The sequence below is a fragment of the Gigantopelta aegis genome, chromosome 4, assembly GCF_016097555.1.
Source record: "Gigantopelta aegis isolate Gae_Host chromosome 4, Gae_host_genome, whole genome shotgun sequence".
Classification (NCBI taxonomy): Eukaryota; Metazoa; Mollusca; class Gastropoda; order Neomphalida; family Peltospiridae; genus Gigantopelta; species Gigantopelta aegis.
Genome location: NC_054702.1, coordinates 46463804 through 46483146, shown reverse-complemented (window position 1 = coordinate 46483146; position 19343 = coordinate 46463804). Strand labels below are relative to the sequence as shown.

The 19343-nt window shown below is 39.4% G+C and overlaps 1 protein-coding gene across 1 annotated transcript; it reads left to right on the top strand.

Annotated features, from left to right (window-relative positions):
* Positions 1 to 634: 634 nt before the first annotated feature.
* Positions 635 to 17750, top strand: LOC121369856 (organic cation transporter protein-like). The gene is made up of 8 exons (XM_041494933.1): positions 635 to 777; positions 1641 to 1869; positions 2965 to 3068; positions 12694 to 12845; positions 13844 to 14012; positions 15413 to 15639; positions 16605 to 16786; positions 17595 to 17750. Exons 1-8 carry the CDS (start codon positions 635 to 637, stop codon positions 17748 to 17750), a joined length of 1362 nt encoding a protein of 453 aa, XP_041350867.1.
* Positions 17751 to 19343: the final 1593 nt, after the last annotated feature.

Below are 19343 nucleotides of genomic sequence, written 5' to 3'. Positions count from 1 at the left end.
TCGATCCCCATCGGTGGACCCATTTGGCTATTTCTCGCTCCAGCCAGTGCACCACGACTGGAATACCAAAGGCCGTGGTATGTGCTATACTATCTGTGGGACGGTGCATATAAAAGATCCCTTGCTACTAATGGAAAAGTGGGTTTCCTCTCTAAGACTCTATGTCAGAGTTACCTAATGTTTGGCATCCAATAGCCGATGATCAATAAATCAATGTGCTCTAGTGGTGTCGTAAAATAAAACAAACTTAAAACGATTCATCACATATTCTTTTATTTACAAAGGTTTGTTGGACATAATCTACAGATTGTGTTTGGCTTTCTTTGTAATCCAGTTCTAATTGTTGGGGTTCTAATCAGATGGAAGCGTTCTGCTTTGATGATCTACTAATTAATGACAGCTGACTTTTATGGCTCTGTCTGGACATACAGCACAGATAGCTGAGGTGTACACAGGACAGTGTGATTGGATGTAAGCACGAAAATAAGTGGAAGTGACATTAAATGAAATTTGACGACTAGAAGACACCCCAAAAGACGTCAAAAAGGTGAAAGAGGAAAAAAGAGAACGAAGAAGTTAAAAAATAAACCCCCATCAAAACAACAAAACAATAGCAACAAAGGTAGTTTTCAGAATGAAATTCGACGACGTGTTTCAGTACATAGGCGATTTTGGAAAGTATCAGAAATTCGTTTATTTTACCGCAGTGTCCATTGCTATCGCATCAGCCTTCCATGCTTTGATTGTCGTCTTCTCTGTGACTGAACCAAAAAGCCGGTAAGTTGGATTAGTTTTAAAACTACAATCGTGCATCCACATTGTGTAACGTTGTGCACTAAAGCAAAACATAAACATAAACTTAGTGCATATTATCAGTTAGACCTCGCCGTGAAAAAACATACAACACATTAAGCGATTAATTGCTCCCGTACTTTAGGTTATGGGGAGTCATTTCAGATATTACTATACTGAACATTGCTATTAAATCCTTTTGCAGCACTTTTTTTAAAGGGACATTCCTAAGTTTGCTACATTGTAAGATATTTCCGACTAATAAAATATTTCTACGATTAAACTTACATATTAAATATATTTTTTTGTTTAGAATATCAGTGTCTGTATATTCAATGTGTTTTTGGTCGTCTTAATATTTGTAAGAAGCCCAAACTGGATTTTGTCTTCAAATAATTGCGTACGTACGAAAAAACTATATTTTAGGAAATAAAATGAAATTTAACTTAGTACAAATATTACAACTATCAGAAACACGTTTAATATACACCACTAATTTTTTTATGCAGAGAAATATATTTGATATGCAATTACAATCGTTAAAAAATCTCTGTTAGTCGATAACATCTTAAAAATTGCAGCAAACTCAGGAATGTCCCTTTAATTCAAATTAAGGACAGCTAAAAATTACTTCTCTTGCAATAGTCTCAAGGTGACATATTTTAAGCAAAAACTTGTAGGCTACGCAATGTGTAGTGTAACTATTAAAAAACCTGTGATAATGAAAAATATCTTACACTATCTTACAACTAGGCCTGTTTGATAAAAAATGTTTTATTGTATTCCAAACAAAGTGAGACGGTGCTTGTAAAGAAAGATACCATTCGTTGTCTTTCCTTTCTTAACAGGTGTGCTATTCCAGGTGTGTCTAACGACACCTATGCTAGCCAAGGCGAGAGCCACGAACGGCTCTTGGATCTCACCATTCCCTGGGACGTCAACGTCGACGGTGTTCCCGAGCGTTCCAGGTGCAAGAGATTCGACTACAACGTCACGGACAGTGATGTCAAACGCGTAGTCGACTGTGACGCATGGGTGTATGATAAAACGGTGTTCGAGGAAACAGTTACATCTGAGGTATCAATACAGACAGGCCTTGCTAGGTTGAGCCTATTTTGACTATACATTATTTGTGTCGGATGGGGGAGCGGGACGTAGCCCAGTAGTAAAGCGCCCGCTTGATGCGCGGTCGGTTTGGGATCGACCCCCGTCGATGGGCCCATTGGGCTATTTCTCGTTCTAGCCAGTGCACCACGATGGTGCATATAAAAAAATCCCTTGCTACTAATGGAAATTTTTTAGCGGGTTTCCTCTCTAAGACTATATATCACAATTACCATATCTTTAACATCCAATAGCCGATGATTCATAAATCAATGTGCTCTAGTGGTGTCGTTAAACAAAACAATCTTCTTCTTATGTGAGATAGGGAATTTCTTAGGCAAACCTCAGTTCAATGTGCTCTAGTGGTGTCGTTAAACAAAACAATCTTCTTGTGTCAGATATGGAATTTCTTAGGCAAACCTCAGTTAGGCAAACCTATATTTCTATATTTTAAAGACAAGACACGTTGAATTTATACTTGTATGAAAGATAGTCTGTACATACATATGTATGTGTGTGTGTGTGTGTGTATGTGTGTGTGTATGTATGTGTGTGTGTGTGTGTATGTGTGTGTGTATGTGCGTGTGCGTGTGCGTGTGTGTGTGCATCTCTGTGATTCTTTAACGGGTTAAGCTCTTGACAAGTGAAATGTTTTTCACTCAGGACATAAATTTGGTAATAACTGGTAACTCGTTTATTGTTATATATATAAATTCAGGTCATGCAAGTGTATGAATTTACCATTCATTTTGGGATTTTATTACTTAGGTGCTTTTTATATATTTACTTTTCTAAAAAAAAAAAGTGTTAATGCTGATAGTTCGTTAACTGCATTCATCTTACTTACTTACTTACTTACTTACTTAGTAACTGGTTTAACGTGTCCATATACCACTAGGGTTTCGAACACGCCTGCATTCATCCTTTCGTACTTCCGAATTTTCACCCCAAATCCAACATTTTAATTATACTAAGATGCCTTTTGTGAATGTTACGGACATTATATATCCAAATGTTTTCTTTCAAAACAAAATAACATTTGTGATGTACAGTGGATTTTATTTATAGTTTAACTTGGTGTGTAATGACAAACAAAAACAGTCACATATCAAGATGGCGGCGTTTTGCGGAATGGCCGTCGGAGGAATGACAATGGGCGGTCTGTCCGACAGGTAACCTAGCAACAATTGTTTTTTATTATTCATAATCACCGGACTCTGTGGCCTAGTAATTAAAGATAGTTCGCTTTCAAAAGAAATGTCTCTTTTCTGAGAAAATTTACAATATTATTCTTTATTTTTCTTTAAAGAATATTTATTTTTAAAAATGAAGTGGATCGCCAAACAGGCCATAAGCCTATCTAGAAGAGATGGTGTTACATACTGTAAAACATTCAGCTATTACATACAAACTACAAATACTGGGATGGGTTTAAACACACAGTACACATATTTGTACCAAGGGGGGAACTCGCGGATATACCCCAGTATACCTGTATACGATGTGTATATATCTATCTATATATATATATGTGTGTGTGTGACGGAACATGCTCTTATCTTTTTCGCCTGTGGCGATGTTAATTGTTTTAGAGGGCTGTGTGCAGCTTGGTTACGTAATACCCCCGCGCGACGGTGGTAGTCTTGTATACACACCCAGACCAGATGTGGAGGCCATGTGGCCAGTAGTTACGTAATACCTCCGCTAGTACGGTTTACGATCGGGGTATTCCTAGCGAAATGGCGACAGTAAGTCTGACCATCTAAGAAAAAATATACCGACTCCGGTAGCGGTGGAAATTCACATGATAGGTGAGGGACCGCGTTGTGCCCCCAGGCGATATTCGCTGTCTCTGAGACCTTTGAATAAATAGCTAGGATTTTAGATATATCGGGGAGAAACAAAAGGAAGGCTCCAGGGGAACGTTGTCCATCCGGACTGGTAAATATATTATTTCTGCTCTGTTGTATAACCTTGATGTGATTGATGTGACTTTAAATATTTTAATACTGTATTATACCAATATTATTTAGACAGTGGTTCCGGTAAACTGACGAAGTAAATTGTAGGATTCACTGTTCTAAAATATTAAAGCTAGCCGGTCATCCTAGAGGACCTAGGTACACTGTAGGTTATTGTCTTTATGGTAATATGTACCAGTATTAATTCTGTATTACAAGGTTACTGAATGAGTAGTTAAAGGCTAATTAAAAATTAACCAGTTAGGAATAGAGTTGTAATTCCTTTATCAATTAAGTTCCCCTGGCAGCGTTTCTCAATTATCACACGTGTGCGTGTTGTATCACGGTGAAGTGATTAGAATATTGTGTAAACTAGACACCTAGTGATTAACTAATTATGTGATTAGTTCTGGGTTGTTATTATTGTTGTTGTAAGTAATTAACTGCGGCAAATATATTTGTCAGCGTAAGGTTGATACAGATTCCAAAGAATATTGTGTTTTGTTGTGTTTTCTAGTGAACTAAACGTGCTATATTACATATACTTTATATAAGATCTTATCTCTGATATACCTAGAGCATATACCTGATATACCTAGGTATTGGACTGCCCGATACAGAGAGATCTAATAGATATACAGTTAGGAGAGATATTTGGATAATCGTGTTTTATTCAGTTACGGGTATTATAGGATCCCCGTGACAGGAGTAAAAATTGGGTCGCTCGTCCCGGATCTGAAACGGGACATGCATATTTAAAAACTATTGTTTGTAAATGGGGGGCTTTATAAATTATTTTTACAAATTACCAGAAGTAGCAATGTTGTTGACTAGAAAATTAATTAATAATAAGTGCGTCGTATCTAAACATGGATAAGAATTTGCTGGATAGGCCTACGCTCAGTGTAGTGGAGATTAAGCGAGCACGTAAGGCCGAATTAGTTGAAATCGCGAGTGAGCGGGAAATTGATTTAACATCAGCTAAAACATTAGGAGATATAAGGACAATTATTATCCAGGAAGTTTTTGGTGATAGTCCTGTTATGGAAGAAAGTGAGATTGTTCCAGAGATAGAAATAAATGAGTTGAGTATGGAACAACAATTAGCTTTTAAAAAGCTTGAGTACGAAAGAGAAGAACGTGCATTAGATAGAGAGAGAGAGAGAGAGAGAGAGAAAGAGAAGAGAGGGATAGAGAAAAAAATGTATATATAGAGAAAAGGAAGATAGAGATAGAGACGAGAGGAAGAGAGATAGAGAGAGAGAGAGAAAAAGAAGATAGGGATAGAGAAAGAGAAGATAGAGATAGAGAGAGAGAGAGAGAGAGAGAGAGAGAGAGAGAGAGAGAGAGAGAGAGAGAGAGAGAGAGAGAGAGAGAGAGAGAGAAGAGAGAGAGAGATAGGGATAGAGAATTCCAGTTAGCAAAATTAAAAGTGGAACATGAGTTAAAGTTGAATACTGAAGAAGTTAGACGGGAGACAGGAAATGGGTTTAACATATCGGAGGCTTATAGATCAGTGCCTGTATTGGACGACCAGGAGGTAGATATGTTCTTCCAACGTTTTGAACGGGCCGCTAAGCAGCTAAATTGGCCGCAGTCTAAGTGGACATTGTTAGCCGTGTCTAAGTTTAAGGGGAAGGCTAGCGTAGCTTATAATTCAATGAGTGATGAGCGAGCAAGTCAGTACGACCTAGTTAAGTCTGCAGTGTTGAGGGCTTATGAGTTACGACCTGAGGATTATCGTTTACGGTATAGCGAGTTGAGAAAAACGCATGGTCAGTCTTATAGGGAGTTTGTGGCTAAGAAGGCAGGGATGTTTGATAAATGGGTGGTGTCTCATCAGGTAGAGTCATATACCGAGTTACGGGAGTTGTTGATCTTATAGGACATTAAAAATGGATTACCAGTTACCTTACGTATTCATTTAGAGGATCGTGATATCAAAAAAATAGAGGAGGCAGGCATAGTGGCAGATGATTACGTGTTAATACACAAAGCTCAGGCAGTACAGGGTAGCTCTATACAACAAGGTGATAAGAAGAAAATTCAGCCAGGTTTTTCCCGGGAAAGTAATTATCGGGGAGAGTCATCTAGTTGGTCAGCTAGTCAGGCAAGGAATGCACCTGGTGGGCAAAGTAAGGATAAACCTGCATTATCAGCCAATACACGAACTTTTCGTCCACATTGCAGTTACTGTAAAAAGGATAACCATCTTGTAGGGGACTGTTTTAAAAGGAAACGCGATAATGCGCAAGTGGTCGGTTTAGTGAGGTCAGCTCCGTTAGCGACAGAGTTAATGGTTAGTCCCATGGCAGAGAAAGTAAACCCGTATGTGTCCACTGGTATGGTTTGTGACGTAAAACAAGAGTTGAGTCCTAAGGCAATATCAATCTATCGGGATACAGGGTGTAGCCAGTCGGTTATAACGTCAGATTGCTTAGCTGGTATTGAGAATTCAGATACAGGACGTAGTTTGTCCTTAACCTCGGTTACTGGAGAAAAAATGGTTGTCCGGTTACATAACGTTTTCTTGTGTTCGAAGTTTGTGACGGGACCAGTCGTTATGGGTGTTGTGAAGGACTTTCCTGTTGAAAACATGGGAGATTTGTTGGGTAACGATTTGACTAGTCAGTGTTGCCAGCCGCAACGTGACCCAGTGTTAATTGAAGACAGCCCTTTACCAATAGAAGAGTGTGAGGTTGATGAGATTAGATATCCTGCGTGTGTGATGACTAGGGCTATGGCCAGAAGGGTAACACGAGACCCAGAGGATATTTGTGATTTGTCTGATACGTGTGTGAGCCATGAACTTGGAGTGGATGAGGTTATCAGTAAAATGGTAGATAAGTCAACTGAGGAACTAAATTGTGGTGGAACCTGTTGACCTCCCGCAGATGGTAAATGAAGCAGTTGTGTTTGATAGAGGGGCCTTACCTTGTAATAGACAAGAGTTAGTTCTAGAGCAGGAGGCTGATCCAAGTCTGTTGGCAGCTCGCACTACCTTGTTAACTGAAGATGGAGGATCAGAGGTCAGATTATTATATGGACAAGGGAGTATTAATGAATAAGAGAGTTAGAGATAGCAAGGCTAGGAAGCATCTGAGCTATGCTCAGAGCAAAATAAAATCAGTGTTTGATAGGAAGGCTAGGAGTCGGGAATTTAAACCAGGGGATAAGGTGCTGCTGTACCTTCCCATTAAACGGGGTCCTGTGCAGAACAGGTATTTCGGGCCCTATGTTGTGCACAAACGGGTTAATGAGAGAGGGTATGTGATAAACACTCCTGATAGGGTTAGGAAAAGTAGGTATTGTCACATCAATTTGCTAAAAGGTTATTTTGACAGACTGCCGATAGTTCCAGTGTTACCTGTCCAAATTGAGAGTCACTCAATTTCCTGTGATGACGTCAAGACTGCGGAGACCAAATTAACCAACAGCCAGATTCTAGCAGACTTGAGCCCCCAGCGAGCAAAGTTGACTACATTGATACAAGACAATGTTTCCATTTGTCAGGATTTTCCAACGGTTACCAACACTTTAATCCAGGATGTGCGCTTGGAACCCAACGCTACATCGATTCGACAGCATGCCTATCGGAGAAAACCTGGAAAACGTGGGACACTCAAAAAGAAGAAAACGAAGTTCCAGTGGTCAGATGAATGCGAGAAATCATTCAACCGTCCTAAGCCGATGCTCTCCTCGTCTACCGTGATGGCAGCACCAGACTACCGAATGCCTTTCAAGCTGGAGCTGTGCTGTTCCAAGAAGACGAAAATGGACTGGACCATCCTGTAAGTTTCTTCTGCAAAAAGTTTGACAAACACCAGGTGAACTATTCCACTATAGAGAAGGAAGCTTTGGCCATGGTACACGCTGTGAAGCATTTTCAGATCTACGTGAAATCGGCATTGCATCAAGTGGTGGTCTTTACTGATCATAATCCGCTTACCTTCATTCACAGAATGAAAGCCACCAACCAGAGAGTTTTGAGATGGAGTCTTCTTCTGCAGGAATTCCCAATTACCATTGAACATATCAAGGGCACATCCAATGTAATCGCTGATGCCCTGTCCCGAAGTTGAACGTTATGATAATGTGTTGACATTCTTGAATTCTGTTTTGTTTTTATATATTTTATTGTATACTAGGGACTCAGAGACTCAGTGTGATTACTGGTAGTCACCTTATTACTATGTGTTATAAATGCCCGGATGCGTCGGTTAACGCACATTTTGTTTTGTTTAAATGTAGTATATTTCCCTAATCCTAGAGTAGAGGAAATATCCTTTTTGAGGTGGGGGTGTGTGACGGTACATGCTCTTATCTTTTTCGCCTGTGGCGATGTTTATTGTTTTAGAGGGCTGTGTGCAGCTTGGTTACGTAATACCCCCGCGCGACGGTGGTAGTCTTGTATACACACCCAGACCAGGTGTGGAGGCCATGTGGCCAGTAGTTACGTAATACCTCCGCTAGTACGGTTTACGATCGGGGTATTCCTAACGAAATGGCGACAGTAAGTCTGACCATCTAAGAAAAAATATACTGACTCTGGGAGCGGTGGAAATTCACATGATAGGTGAGGGACCGCGTTGTGCCCCCAGGCGATATTCGCTGTCTCTGAGACCTTTGAATAAATAGCTAGGATTTTAGATATATCGGGGAGAAACAAAAGGAAGGCTCCAGGGGAACGTTGTCCGTCCGGACTGGTAAATATATTATTTCTGCTCTGTTGTATAACCTTGATGTGATTGATGTGACTTTAAATATTTTAATACTGTATTATACCAATATTATTTAGACAGTGGTTCCGGTAAACTGACAAAGTAAATTGTAGGCTTCACTGTTCTAAAATATTAAAGCTAGCCGGTCATCCTAGAGGACCTAGGTACACTGTAGGTTATTGTCTTTATGGTGATATGTACCAGTATTAATTCTGTATTACAAGGTTACTGAATGAGTAGTTAAAGGTTAATTAAAAATTAACCAGTTAGGAATAGAGTTGTAATTCCTTTATCAATTAAGTTCCCCTGGCAGCGTTTCTCAATTATCACACGTGTGCGTGTTGTATCACGATGAAGTGATTAGAATATTGTGTAAACTAGACACCTAGTGATTAACTAATTAAGTGATTAGTTCTGGGTTGTTATTATTGTTGTTGTAAGTAATTAACTGCGGCAAATATATTTGTCAGCGTAAGGTTAATACAGATTCCAAAGAGTATTGTGTTTTGTTGTGTTTTCTAGTGAACTAAACGTGCTATATTACATATAGTTTATATAAGATGCACAATCATTGATTAGTTTTAATTCATCTACTTATGAAAGACACTTGGGGTCACAATGAAAAGTCAATAGCGCGTATGACCACCATCTGCAGCAACACAAGCCATACAACGTTTTCTCATCGATAAGTCTGTGAATAGTGTTCTGGAGGATAGCATTCCACTCCTGCTGTAGTGCGTTTTTCAGTTCTTTAAGGTTATTAATTTGTGGACTAAGTGAGATGCGTTGACCAAGGTAATCCCAAATAACCTCTATCGGCGATAAATCAGGGGACAGTGCTGGCCATTCAAGCCAAGGGACATTATTGTTCGCTAGATACTGTATTATAACACGTGCTGTGTTCACTTGGACGTTGTCTTGCTGAAATGTGTGCATATCCCGATGCTGATGAAAGAAGGGAATGACGTGATTTTGCAAGACGTTATCTCTGTAGTAAATGACATTCATTCTGCCACGGCAAACATGGAGTGCTGTTCGGTGATGATAACTGATCCCGCCCCACACCATGACACTCCCTCCACCCCATCGATCCGTCTGGACAAGGCAGTCATTGGGGTAACGTTCTCACTCCTACACCACACCCGCAACCAACCATCAGCATTCCTTAAATGGAAACAGGATTCGTCAGAGAATAGAACACCATGCCAACGTTGTAATCTCAAATGACGATACCTTCTTGCCAAACGTCGGCGCTCATTTCGATGTCGATCAGTCAGGATAGGTCCAACATATGGTCGTTGAGCACGCAGCCCACCAGAGCGAAGAGGGCTACGCACAATGTCTGCGCTGATAACCCCTCGTTGACCTTGAACAGTTGATGTAGTCCTGGCAGCTGGCAGCGTTCGATCACGAATATGGAGGCGAACAATATGGCGATCTTGTCGTGGTGTAGTAACACGTCGTTGGCCTCGACGTGGACGGTCCCTGGTGGTTCCTGTCTGCTGGTATCTCATGAGGAGTCAAGTGATTGTTGAATGGTGGCATCCAAACCGCTGTGCGATGACTACTAGAAATGCCGACTTGAAGCATGCCTAAGACACGTTCACGTTCCTCAGCTGTCAACCTTGCCATCACTTGTTTAATGTTCTCTCAAAGACTACTTCATAACTGAAAGTGCCTTTTCAGAGACTGTCACGGGGATCCTATAATACCCGTAACTGAATAAAACACGATTATCCAAATATCTCTCCTAACTGTATATCTATTAGATCTCTCTGTATCGGGCAGTCTATACCCGAGTGGCTTGGCTCTAGGTATGATCAGAGATACGATCTTATATAAAGTATATATAATATAGCACGTTTAGTTAACTAGAAAACACAACAAAACACAATACACTTTGGAATCTGTATTAACCTTAAGCTGACAAATATATTTGCCGAAGTTAATTAGTTAACAACAACAATAATAATAACAACCCAGAACTAATCACTTAATTAGTTAATCACTAGGTGTCTAGTTTACACAATTTTCAAAACACTTCACCGTGATACAACACACACACGTGTGATAATTGAGAAACGCTGCCAGGGGAACTTAATTAATAAAGGAATTACAACTCTATTCCTAAATGGTTAATTTTTAATTAACCCTTAACTACTCATTCAGTAACCTTGTAATACAGACTTAATACTGGTACCTATCACAATAAAGACAATAACCTACAGTTTACCTAGGTCCTCTAGGATGACTGGCTAAGCTTTAATAATTTTAGAACTGTGAAGCCTACAATTTACTTCGTCAGATTACCGGAAACACTGTCTAAATAATATTGGTATAATACAGTATTAAAATATTTAAAGTCACATCAATCACATCAAGGTTATACAACAGAGCAGAAATATATATTTACCAGTCCAAACGGACTAACGTTCCCTGGAAGCCTTCCAATATGTTTCTCCCCGATATCTCTAAAATCCTATCTATTTATTACAATCCGAATATCGCCTGGGGGTACAAGGCGGTACCGAATACCTACAAGTGATATTTCCACAGCGACCAAGACGGCATATTTTTCTTAGATGGTCAGACTAGTTGTCGCAAATCGCTAAAAATCCCCGGTCGTAAAACAGAACTCGCGGAGGCATTACGTAACTACTGGCCACATGGCCTCCGCAGCTGGCCTGGGTGTGTATTGGGAACAGCTCGACCACCGTCGCGCGGAGGTATTACGTAACAAAGTGCCCACCTAGTCTAAGTGCATATTGGGACTGCACACGGCCCTCTAAAACAATTAATATCGCCACAGGCGAAAAGAAATTAAGAGCATGTTCCGTCACAGAGACCATCTTTTATAGCCCCAATCAGCATGATTTGCACATTCAATTTACGTTTTTCATGCTATACATGCAATATGTTGTGGTTTGGTCTTGTCTTTCATGGAATGTTCAGGCAATCGTTGTTGTAAGTTATTCGTCGGCATGCATGGTCTATAAGGTAGTACGGTACTTATTCATTGATATTTGTAATGCTGATATGCGCCATTCACATTTGTTATCATCAACTGGTAAAAATATCACATACTTTGATTGCCCTAGAAATGCTAGATAATGATGTGGAGGCAAGGAATCTTGCTAAAAAGGAATCCAACCTGGTGGTGCAGGCTGTCGAAATGAGAAGCGTTCTAGCTTTCAATCAGTTCCAGTGGCCGCATTCATCCCAGTAGAAACTCCATTTTGCTGACAAAAACAACACCAATTGAGGATTCCCAAGTTAAGCAAGCGAAAACACGTGAAGTGTACACAGGCGAAACAAACACGTCTTACCGCGGCGAGCTGCAGATTGGAAATCCACCAAACTTAAATACGAAGAAACGACACAAAGGGAGATAATTTAATCATGAACTTGTACAAAAAAGTAAATACCCATGAGATCATAAATACGGTTCAGTTGTTTTAACACAATCTTCACCTGAAACATATTTCACACCTAATGTTTTTGTTGACAATTCCTCCCCGTCTACAAGAATTATCTGATGTTCTGCCAAATCCTTTTCTAAGAGTGATAAAGCTTCTGGTATATTTCTTTTATCTACTTGATTGTATTTATCACTTCGTGAGGTTGTTTTTCATCTACTTGTTAGTATTTATCACTTCATAGAGTTATCTTTCATCTACTTGCTAGTATATATCACTTCGTGAAGTTGTCTTTCAATTACTTCTTGGTATATAGCACTTCATGGAGTTGTCCTCCATCTACTTGTTAGTATTTATGACTTCACGGAGTTGTCTGTCATCTACTTCTTAGTATATATCACTTGTGGAGTTGTCCTTCATCTACTTGTTAGTATTTATCACTTCATGGAGTTGTCCTCTATCTACTTGTTAGTTTTTATCACTTCGTGGAGTTTTGCTCTATTCATATCTTATGACTCTTTCTCATTATTTTGAAAATATAGACATATATCCAGTTAATTTGTACTAAATTATATACTGTAAGTGTTATCACAAAGCATATTTATCAGGGTTTTTCCCCAACTAAACACTCTTTTTAGAGATTGATGTGAATGGTTTTAAAAAGGCTTAATAAGGTGCTATGTCATATTTTAATTTTAGATTTGGAAGAAAGAAGATACTAGTTGGATCCATATTACTTCATGTCGGACTTTCGGTTGCTATTTCCTTTTCTCCAAACTACGTATTTGCTATATTGAGGTTTCTGAGTGGATTAGTCCACAGTGGACTTTACACAACGTCTTTCGTTATTGGTAAGATATTATTTGCTAAATGAATGACTGAATGAATGTTTAACGAAACCCCAGCACAAAAATACATGTTCGGCTATTGGGTGTGTCTTTGTGTGTAACCGTGCGTGACTGTCTACCTGTTTCTGTATATCTGTGTCAGAGGTGTGTGTGTGTGTGTGTGTGTGTGTGTGTGTGTGTGTGTGTGTGTGTGTGTGTGTGTGTGTGTGTTTGTACGTGTCCATGTTTATTTGTGGTGTGTGCGTGTGTGTCGGTGTGTGTTTGTATGTGTCCATGTTTATTTGTGGTGTGTGCGTGTGTGCGTGTGTATGTGTTTTGTATGTGTCCATGTTTATTTGTGGTGTGTGTGTGTGTGTGTGTTTGTATGTGTCCATGTTTATTTGTGTGTGTGTATGTGTGTGTGTGTGTGTGTGTGTGTGTAATTGATTAATTTATTTGGTACTGTAAGAATTTAAAACACAAACAGCTTCAGGCCCAGACATAGCCCAGTGGTAAAGCGCTCGTCTGGTTCGCGGTAGTTCTAGTATCGATCCCCGTGGGTGAACCCATTAGGTTATTTCTCATTTCACCCAGTGCTCCACAACTGGTGTAACAAAGGCCGTCTATAGGATGCTCGGGATAGCGTATTTGAACGAATGATGGTCAAATCTAAACAGCTCTGATGTTGCTATGTAGGCGGGACGGGACGTAGCCCAGAGGTAAAGCGGTCACCTGATGCGCGGTCGGTGTGGAATCGATTCCCATCGGTGGGTCCATTGGGCTATTTCTCGTTCCAGCCAGTACCCCACGACTGGTATATCAAAGGTCGTGGTATGTGATATCCTGTTTTTGGGATATTACATATAAAAGATCCCTTACTACTAATGAAAAATGTTGCGGGTTTCCTCTCTAAGACTATATGTTAGAATAACCAAATGTTTGACATCCAATAGCCGATGACTAATAAATCAATGTGCTATAGTAGTGTCTTTAAATGAAACAAACGTTCTTTTGCTATGCAGGTATGGAACTTGTTGGCCCGTCTAAGCGGACCGTGGCTGGACTGGGTATCGTGTTTTTCTGGTCACTCGGTCTCTTCGTCCTGGGAGGTGTCGCATTCGCTCTGAGGAATTGGCGTGACCTTCACCTTGCGCTGTCTGTTTCAAATGTCATCTTTGTCGCTTTATATTGGTAAGTATATTAATTTTAATAACATTCTAATTTAATGCTTCCCTATCGTCCTTCACCCAATACATGCACTCTTTCTCCCTCTCTCTCTCTCTCCTCTTCCTCCCTCCTCTCTTTCTCTCTCTCGCTGTGTCTCTGTCTATCTCTGTCTCTCTCTCTCCTGTGTTGAATATTTGTTTCATTTGAATTTTCACGCTTTTAGAATAGTCGAATAGGATCTAGGGGGACGGGGGAGGGGAGCTACTCTATATAAATAAAGATAAAAATTTGGCTTGTGTCGCCACCAACACCCCACCCCCACCCTTGAGACTTTGCTCCCCATCCCTCTCCAGATGTCGTTTCTACGGGCCTGCAGTCACGCATTCACAACATGTCGATTTTGTGACAGGTGGTTGACTTAAACAACCAAGGATGAGCCTTATTTATGTTCTTTTTTTTCATATTTGCCTTTTAATTTTGTTTATGAATTCCATTAGCATGTAGAGGTAACCTGAACAGAATGTTATTTTTCAGGCTTTTGCCAGAGTCTCCGCGATGGCTGCTTCAGAAAGAGAGATACGAATAGGCCAAGGCCGTTATAAGAAAAGCTGCCGAAGTAAACAAAGTAAAACTTCCGGAAGATCTCTTTGACGGACACAGTGAGGTGAAAACAACGTCGGACAAACTGGTCGATCTGTTTACGACTCGGACTCTCATCATCAGATACACGGTGGTTTTCTTTAATTGGTGAGCATTGTTTGCTGATATCATAATCGTCTTGTTTCATGAATGCAGTCATGGTGGGTTATGGTGCAATATCTGTTTCAAATGTCATCTTTGTCGCTTTATATTGGTAAGTGTATTCATTTCAATAACATTCTAATTTGTGCTGCCATCTCTTTCCTTATCGTTACCCCACCTGCAGTGTGCTCGTTCTCTCTCTGTCTGTCTTTATGTACTCGTAGAGCTCTCTCTGTCCCCGTCTGTCTGTAGTTGTCTCTGTCTCTGTATCTTTCCGTCCCTACCTATCTCTTTCTCTCTCCCTCTCTCTGTGAGTGTCTCTGTGTGTGTGTGTGTGTGTGCGTGTGTGTGTGTGTCTCTCTCTCTCTCTCTCTCTCTCTCTCTCTCTCTCTCTCTCTCTCTCTCTCTCTCTCTCTCTCTCTCTCTCTCTCTCTCTAATGGTGCACATAATTGGTCACAATGATGATGATGATGATATTATTCTACTGCTTGTGATTGTAACGACGCCGATTATATATAGATATGGAAATAATGTACGGTCAAAATAAAACAATGTATGCATACATCAGTGCGTGCGTGCGTGTGTGTTTATTATGTATGTGTGTGTGTGCGTGTGCGTGCGCGCGCGCTTGCGTGCCTATGTGCTACTTTACACATGACAGTTAACATCACACACTTTTCAGGATGGTGGGCAGCTTGGGGTACTATGGGTTGAGTCTAAACGTCAGCAACCTCAGCGGCGACATCTACGTAAACTATCAGATCGGCTGTGCTGTCGAGACCTTCGGCTACATTGTTATTGTATTCGTGATGGACCGAATCGGTTTGAAGAAATGCTACTGTATTAGTATGGCTATTGGGGGCATTGCGTGCGTCTTGACCATATTCCCTGTGCTGTATGCTGGATCTGGTACGCATCACAATAATTCACAAGTGTTAATCTATTTATGGACTGATCATGTCTAGTGGTAAACGTTGATTTAGACCTCTTTAATGTTGTTACTAAGGTCCAAAATGGTGTTATTATTAAAGTCGCAAAGCCGTGGAAATAAACACTCAGTTTGTTCAATCTGCAAGCATGTAACACATCTGAATGAAGTTCAATATAGAGTAACACGTCTTAGCGTTTCTGACGGTGAAACGGGGAAATACCAAAATAACAAAAGACCAGAGCTCATCACTATAACAGTTACTTCTAAGGAAGCGCATGCGTTTTTAAAATTATGACAAATGCATTTCGTGGCATTACAAACACCAAGATGACCATAAACACTTTGGATGTAGGGAACGAATATTCTAAACAATAAAATGTAAGTAATATTTGATTTCAGTTATCAAACCCGGTTCTAATAGTTAAAAAAATACGCTGTAGTGTTTAAAACTTGGGTCTATCGCATTAAACTCTCCTAGACGTTCAAGACCGTATCAGTATATTCCTTTGACCTTGCTTTGTACAGAGATGCGATCTGTTTTGACGTTATGATTTAGGCTTTTTGAAGAAAAAAAGATATTTTATTCTGTGCTGTACAAAGATGCAATGATTTATAATTAGAAGATGTTCAATTTAATATTAAAGTCACAGACCCTAGTTTCTAAAAACGCACGTTCGTCTAAGAAGTAATGGTTATCAAGACAAGCTCTACTTATTTTAGACGGTATCTCTCACTTTTAGTGCATAATACAGACTTTAGATTCACTTTGTTATAACCTTATCCAAATGTGTGTTGCGGGTTTGTAGATTAACTAAACTTAGTGTCCATTTTCACAGGCTGAAACTGACGTCTGCGCTTTTAAAGCTACCCTTTAATTACGTTTTCCGTTTATTTAATAATTAGTTTGACTTATCTAAATTTTGTTTCATTTTTCTTTTCACAGAAAAAGATAGCATTATGGTGATGCTTGCTATGATCGGAAAGATGGCAATATCGACAGCGTATGTTTGCGTTTACATATTTTCTGCAGAACTGTTTCCAACATTCGTCAGACAGTCTGGCATTGGCTGGGGGCTGTTCTTTTCAAAAATCGGATCGATCTTTTCCCCATACATCGCAGACTTGGTAAGAAAAGTTCTTTGATTACAGAAGGCAACAACACACTTATTTAAAACAAATATATATATATTTTTTTTTCAAACATTAAATTTTACTATATTTAGAATTGGATAAAGGTGCGAAATATATGGAGTCTGTTTTTATTTTATCTCTCTGTCATTTTAATCCATACCTCGATTTCGCGATATTTTGATTATCGAAAAAAACAACAACTGTGGAACATATATTCGAGCCTAATCAATATGTGCATCCAAATGAAACACCAAAAGATAACCGATAGCAAGAAATAACCATTTCGTGCTTGATACAGACAAACAGCATTGGAATACATGGGAAAGCGGCATACGTGATTTTGTAGGTATGCCACCATAGCCGTACATAATCCAAAATAACTTGGAGTGCAGTAATAAAAACACACAAACACAATCAATTTTGATTCTGCTTTTTTCCCCGTGGCTACCAGGGAATCACCTAGGACGAGCCAATCGTAGTCTTTAAAGTGTTATCAAACGTATATATATATTTTTTATTAGTGTGTGTTAACAAAAACAACGATTAATGTTCTCACAAACGGGTGTTTAAGAAAGGTTCTTCTTCTAGTTAGACACAAAAGGCATTTTGCGCGTAAAACATTTTTTAAATAATTTTTATGTTGTTGTTGTTTGTTTGTTATTGTTGTTGTTTTCTCTTTTTGGGGAGTGTGATAGTGGCAGTTAAACAAATTTGATATTATGTATAATATTTATGTTGTAGCGTTTCTAATTTATTGTTATATTCTGAAGGAAATTCTTAACAAGTTGTGCTCAATTCTCAGGGTAAGTTAGTGGGAGGACCGTTTGCTGTTGCTCTGCCGCTGTTAGTTTTCGGAGGGTTGTCCATAGCGTCTGCGACACTGTCACTGCTGTTGCCAGAAACACTCCATGAACTCATTCCTGATACAGTGGAGGAGGCGAAAACTGTCGGACAATAGGTAAACACACCTCAAAGATGCACAATCCTTTAAAACAGCTTTCTATATTTCTCGCTAAATGCTGGTTTCCTGCTTACAGTGTTAATTAAAATCATGATATGATAATTTGATCCTATCTCATTTTCCTTGGTACCCTAAATGCTTGCATTCACATGTTCCACATAGCCAAATGCAATTTTTATATCTTCGACTTTGCCCTGAAATGACCGCATTACATCTAATGAGTTTTAGTTGTCAACATGTCTGTACATATATAAGGCAGCATCTTGGTATCAATTGAATCCCATCTCATTTTCCTTGTTACCTTAAATGCTTTCATTCACATTTTCGATATAGTCAAGGCAATTTTTATGTCTTCGACGTTGCCCCCAAATGACCTCATTTGGACCCACAATGTCATGTTATAATATTAATAGTCGAGGCGGCACAGTATTGTGTTTGGTATATATGGTGCTTTTGTAGCTACTGTGGGAAATTTAAAAAAAAAATCCTATCTCCCGCTGACCAGAGACCAACAATATATATATATATACTTAGCCAAAAAGGTTTAGTAATTAGGAATATGTGCTTAAATAAAAGAAAACTCGTGACTTACAAAATAAAATCAGTCACTGGATTTCAATGAGGCATCATTTGTTAGTATAAGTAACAAAAGAGCTTCAGTACAAAATAAAATGTGTATCTGTCACATCGTTGAATGGTGCTTGGGGATCCATACAGAAAATGTAAAAATTACCAGTAACTGTCCTACCACCTTGTGCATTGCATGTTAACAGCGATACGTCGTCGGCTCATGCTTCTGATGAGACGGTGGATATCTGTAACAGTGACAGATCAATTCACGAGTTAAAAACATGTTTAAGGTGGTGAATATGCGCATGGGTCTCTCTCACCCTACTACCCAACAGATCCCATACCTGCACAATAGGAAACAAGTCGGACGATCTTGCCAGTTTAGTGCCTCAATATTTTTCCTCTGAAGAAGGCCAGTCATTAGTCTGACTGAATGCTGGAGAGCATTGTCCTGTTGAAACAAAACGCCTGGATACTGCTGCATGAACGGAATGACAACTATAGTGATAATTTCGTCACTGTATTGCTGAGCATTCAGGTTCCCATGAATGATGAAAATGAGGTTGTTTTGTCTGATGTCATTAATTCCTGCCCACACCATGACGCTAGCGCCACCTCATTGGTCACATTCACTGCATGATGGACGTTGTTCCACTGTCAATGCCCACTGTGTTCAGACACACTACTGACAATCTTCAGATTTTCGTGTATGGGCCCCCAAGTACCATTTAACGATGTGACAGTCACACATTTAATTTTTTTATTTATACTGACAAATGATGCCTGAATTAAATCCAGTGTCTGATTTGATTTTTGTTTTATTTAAGCACATTTACCAAATTGCTAAACGTTTTTGGCCAAGTATATATAGTGTAATGGCTGTCCAACAATTTTCGTAACTGTGCGCTGTGACACAGATTTTTCTCAAGTAATTTTAATATTGGATAAAACAGAATATTTATTTTTACATTTAATAGTAATTATTTGCATATTTGCTTGTATTGTGTAATGTTTGTAACT

Excerpts from the sequence above, each read along its gene's own strand:
- LOC121369856 (XM_041494933.1), top strand. The coding sequence starts at position 635 with ATGAAATTCGACGACGTGTTTCAGTACATAGGCGATTTTGGAAAGTAT. Across the intron at positions 3,069-12,693 it reads ATGGGCGGTCTGTCCGACAG|ATTTGGAAGAAAGAAGATAC; the intron begins GTAACCTAGCAA and ends TTTTAATTTTAG. Across the intron at positions 16,787-17,594 it reads CCCCATACATCGCAGACTTG|GGTAAGTTAGTGGGAGGACC; the intron begins GTAAGAAAAGTT and ends CTCAATTCTCAG.